The sequence below is a fragment of the Diaphorina citri genome, unplaced genomic scaffold (assembly GCF_000475195.1).
Source record: "Diaphorina citri unplaced genomic scaffold, Diaci psyllid genome assembly version 1.1 scaffold5932, whole genome shotgun sequence".
Classification (NCBI taxonomy): Eukaryota; Metazoa; Arthropoda; class Insecta; order Hemiptera; family Psyllidae; genus Diaphorina; species Diaphorina citri.
In genome coordinates this window covers 2,237-5,848 of record NW_007383308.1, presented here as the reverse complement: position 1 = coordinate 5,848, position 3,612 = coordinate 2,237, and the positions used below count along the sequence as shown (strand labels likewise).

At 40.0% G+C, this 3,612-nt stretch overlaps 1 protein-coding gene across 3 annotated transcripts; it reads right to left on the bottom strand.

Annotated features, from left to right (window-relative positions):
* Nucleotides 1-1,670: 1,670 nt before the first annotated feature.
* Nucleotides 1,671-3,330, bottom strand: LOC103521788 (A-kinase anchor protein 10, mitochondrial-like). Of its 3 annotated transcripts, none has more exons than XM_008486894.2 (2): nucleotides 3,088-3,326; nucleotides 1,671-1,886 (listed from the first exon to the last, which is right to left on the bottom strand). In XM_008486894.2, exons 1-2 carry the CDS (start codon nucleotides 3,215-3,217, stop codon nucleotides 1,732-1,734), a joined length of 285 nt encoding a protein of 94 aa, XP_008485116.1. In that variant the 5' UTR covers nucleotides 3,218-3,326; the 3' UTR covers nucleotides 1,671-1,731. The 3 variants fall into 3 exon arrangements, with proteins under 3 accessions (XP_008485116.1, XP_026688106.1, XP_026688105.1); XM_026832305.1 differs by lacking the exon at nucleotides 1,671-1,886 and adding an exon at nucleotides 1,928-2,061 and having other exon boundaries at nucleotides 3,088-3,330; XM_026832304.1 differs by lacking the exon at nucleotides 1,671-1,886 and adding an exon at nucleotides 2,091-2,241 and having other exon boundaries at nucleotides 3,088-3,329.
* Between the last annotated feature and the right edge of the window lie 282 nt (nucleotides 3,331-3,612).

Sequence of the window (3,612 nt, the reverse complement as noted above, 5' to 3'; positions counted from 1 at the left end):
TTATAGTGACTTTTTTTTTTTTAAAAAAAAAAAAAAAAAAAAAAAAAACTTGAGACTGTAGAGTTGTAGACTGTTCTTTTTTGTGGCTTTCTGGCAGGGTTCTCCTAGAGGAGCTCTTCCGCCCGACCACTAAATCGTTCTTTCACAGCTTTCACTGTGAGCCTTTAACATATTTCACTTGTTCCAAAACAGTGAAAATAAATGAGTTGAAACTTCGAATCCTTCGTGCCGTCTAACTTACCCCCCCCTTCTGATTTCAGGTGTACTGTCATTTCAAGAACCCCAAGACTCTCATCTACTATCTAGACCTGGAGAAAGCGTCTCCCTGGACCGAAGTAGGATATTTGGTGCTCATGTTAATCCTATACAGGTTAATTACTTATGTGGGGCTTAAGAGACGCCTGGCTGTCTAAAATCGGTCGAAATGCCGTCTAAAAACCCGGTCGAAATGCCGTCTAAAAACCCGGTCGAAATGCCGTCTAAAAACCCGGTCGACCTCCTTCTTCATTTTGATTTCCCACCCCCCAAATTCCTCTAATTCTTTGCGTTACTTCTGTGTTTCCTTTTCCTATATGTCCATTCAGAAAGCGTCTCCCTGGACCGAAGTAGGATATTTGGTGCTCATGTTAATCCTATACAGGTTAATTACTTATGTGGGGCTTAAGAGACGGCTGGCTGTCTAAAATCGGTCGAAATGCCGTCTAAAAACCCGGTCGAAAGGCCGTCTAAACTGTGGATAAAGGAACGATTGATTGTGCCCATAAGAATGGCTAAGCCAACTTCTCCTTGGCCCGAAGTTATATGTTTGGTACTCAGGTTATTCCTATACCGATTCATTACCTACGTGGGCCTTAAGAGACGACTGGCCGTGTAAAATCGGTCGAAATGCCGTCCTAACAGCCGATTTTTGTATGGATGTGTCTAGTAAGAACGGCTAAGCCTCTAAGCCTTTTTAGAGACAAGTACACCTTGACTAAAGTGAGCTTCAGCTTCAAGTGAATATGCAGGTCCAAAAGGCCAGCTTGGTCGTCTAAAAAAGGGTCAGGCTCGGTCAAGATACTGAAGTTAAGCGCGGTTGAGCCTGGTGTGTACCTGGATGGAACAAAAACTCCATGAATAGCTTTAACCTTTAGAATAGGGCGTTAAGTGTTTTTTATGAGTGTGTGTGAGAGAGAGAGGGGAAGGGGACAAACATAGAGAAAGAGATAGAGAGAGGGTGAAAGAGAGAAAGAAAGAGAACTGAGAAAGAGAAAAACGAACGTACTTATTTATTTTTTTCATATATAAAAATCAAATATATAATGTATTTTTTGATTAAACAAAATAATAATAAGATTATTGTACAATGTAAATAGAATGTATAAGGGTAATCAAAATAAGGAAGGAAAAAATAAAGAGATTAAATTAAATAATGAGGTTTTTTTTTAATTCGTTAATGCCGGGGTCACAATCTGGGTTTTAAAAAAAATCAAAGTGGAACTTTTGGATTAGGAAATCTGATTGGTTGATTTCGAAAATTTCAGCCAATCAGATTTCTCAATCGAAGAGTAAACTTAAACCTAGTTTAAACTCCGATTGTGACCCCGGCTATTAGAATATCCCTCAGGCACTTATCATATTGTCACAATAGAACCAATAATGTAAATAATAACAGGACTCAACATTACTCGTATGTTATGATCAAAATTATTCGTCCAACGTTGTCACATTTCATCCAATGTTGCCATATTGTCACGACTCCTCTTCAGACTCAGCCCCTCCCCCCTCCCCCAGTGTCAATGACGTCACAGTTCGCACGATTTTCTCCGCCACCCGCCACGCCATTTCTTCTTCCTCCTTGGTCTCTTTCGTGGTGAGGCGCTTCATTACTTTGGATATTGTTGACTCTGACGAAACAAAACATGGAAGGAGGAATTAGAAGATAATAGAAATAAAACATATATTATGTGGATACTTTACAAGGGACTTCTAACACATTTATTTCTTCTCGCCACGCCATTTCTTCTTCTCCCTTGGTCTCTTTCGTGGTGAAGCGCTTCATCACTTTGGATATTGTTGACTCTGACGAAACAAAACATGGAAGGAGGAATTAGAAGATAATAGAATAGAAATAAAACATATATTATATGGACATTTTACAAGACACTTTTAACCCATTTATTTCTTCTCGCCACGCCATTTCTTCTTCCTCCTTGGTCTCTTTCGTGGTGAGGCGCTTCATCACTTTGGATATAGTTGACTCTGACGAAACAAAACATGGAAGGAGGCATTAGAAGATAGGTAATAGAATAGAAATAAAACATATATTATATGGACACTTTACAAGACACTTTTAACCCATTTATTTCTTCTCGCCACGCCATTTCTTCTTCCCCCTTGGTCTCTTTTGTGGTGAACCGCTTCATCATCATCACTTTGGATATGGTTGACTTTTGAAAATTAGAACCAAAAAGGTATTAATATTTTACAGAACTTCTAATATAATGACTGCCGAAAACCTCCAAGAGATGGTTGACTCTGGTGGAACACAACATGGAAAGAGAAGTTACAAGATAATAGAATAGAAATGAAACATGTATGGAAATTTTACAGGGGATTTTTAACAGGAAGGATAGCAGCCTGAAATTTCCCTTAGAAAAATGAAGTATATAAGTATGAAAAATGAAAGGTCAAAGTATGAAAAATGAAGTGTAAAAATATGGGTTCTCATATGAACTTCTCGAGAAATGGCCATTTTTATCCAAAGAGTGCCAATTCCCGCGGTCGAACCAGATTTTTAATGTCATCACTAGATGAGCCATACGCCCTATTCTAATCCTAGGATCGGCCAGAATTCAAAAATTAAAAATATAAAGGATTTCTGGGACATACTGTGAACAGGGCTGCCAACTGGTCGATCGCGGATTGATTTCAAATCGATCGCGACCATCACACCCAGCAGTCTTTGACCCTGGCAATATCATCTTACACACCCCATTAATCTAAACTTGTCTCTCATTGGGTAAGTTGATCACAAGACTGTATTGAAAATTCAAGTCGATCTTCCTCTCAAAAGGTTGGGCACTAGGGCTGTAGAAAAACACTTACCTTTCTTATTCGGTTCCGGACACACATCCGTTTCGAACCTCCCCAGCTCGTCTATCCGTCCGAAACTCAGCCCCCGCACATGTCCGGCCCCTGCCGGCCGACTATTACCCGTACAACTAGCGCTCGCCATCAGACTAGCGGACTCTGTGGAAACTGAAGACACTGAGGAACAAGGCGACACTTTACGAGCACACCCGATGATATCCGAGAGAAATCTAAGGGAAACAGGCGAATAGAGTTCGTGTGCTTATTCCGGAGAGGTTTTTTCGTTACAGGTCTTAAAAATGGATACAATTTGGATTTGAAAGCAATTATGGACTTCCGGGTGAAAATTTTCCGTATTATGTACCTACCTTTACCTACCTATTTCCCAATGCAATTTGTGTATTTCCAGGTTTGTGTAACAGCGTGTAAAAGAGGGAACTGTAACTGCTAAGGTCTTATCGTTCCGAAATCGAAGAGAGAACGGAGACAGGATAGCAGAAAGCCATTCCGAGAACGAACATTATCCGTTCAGGATAAAAT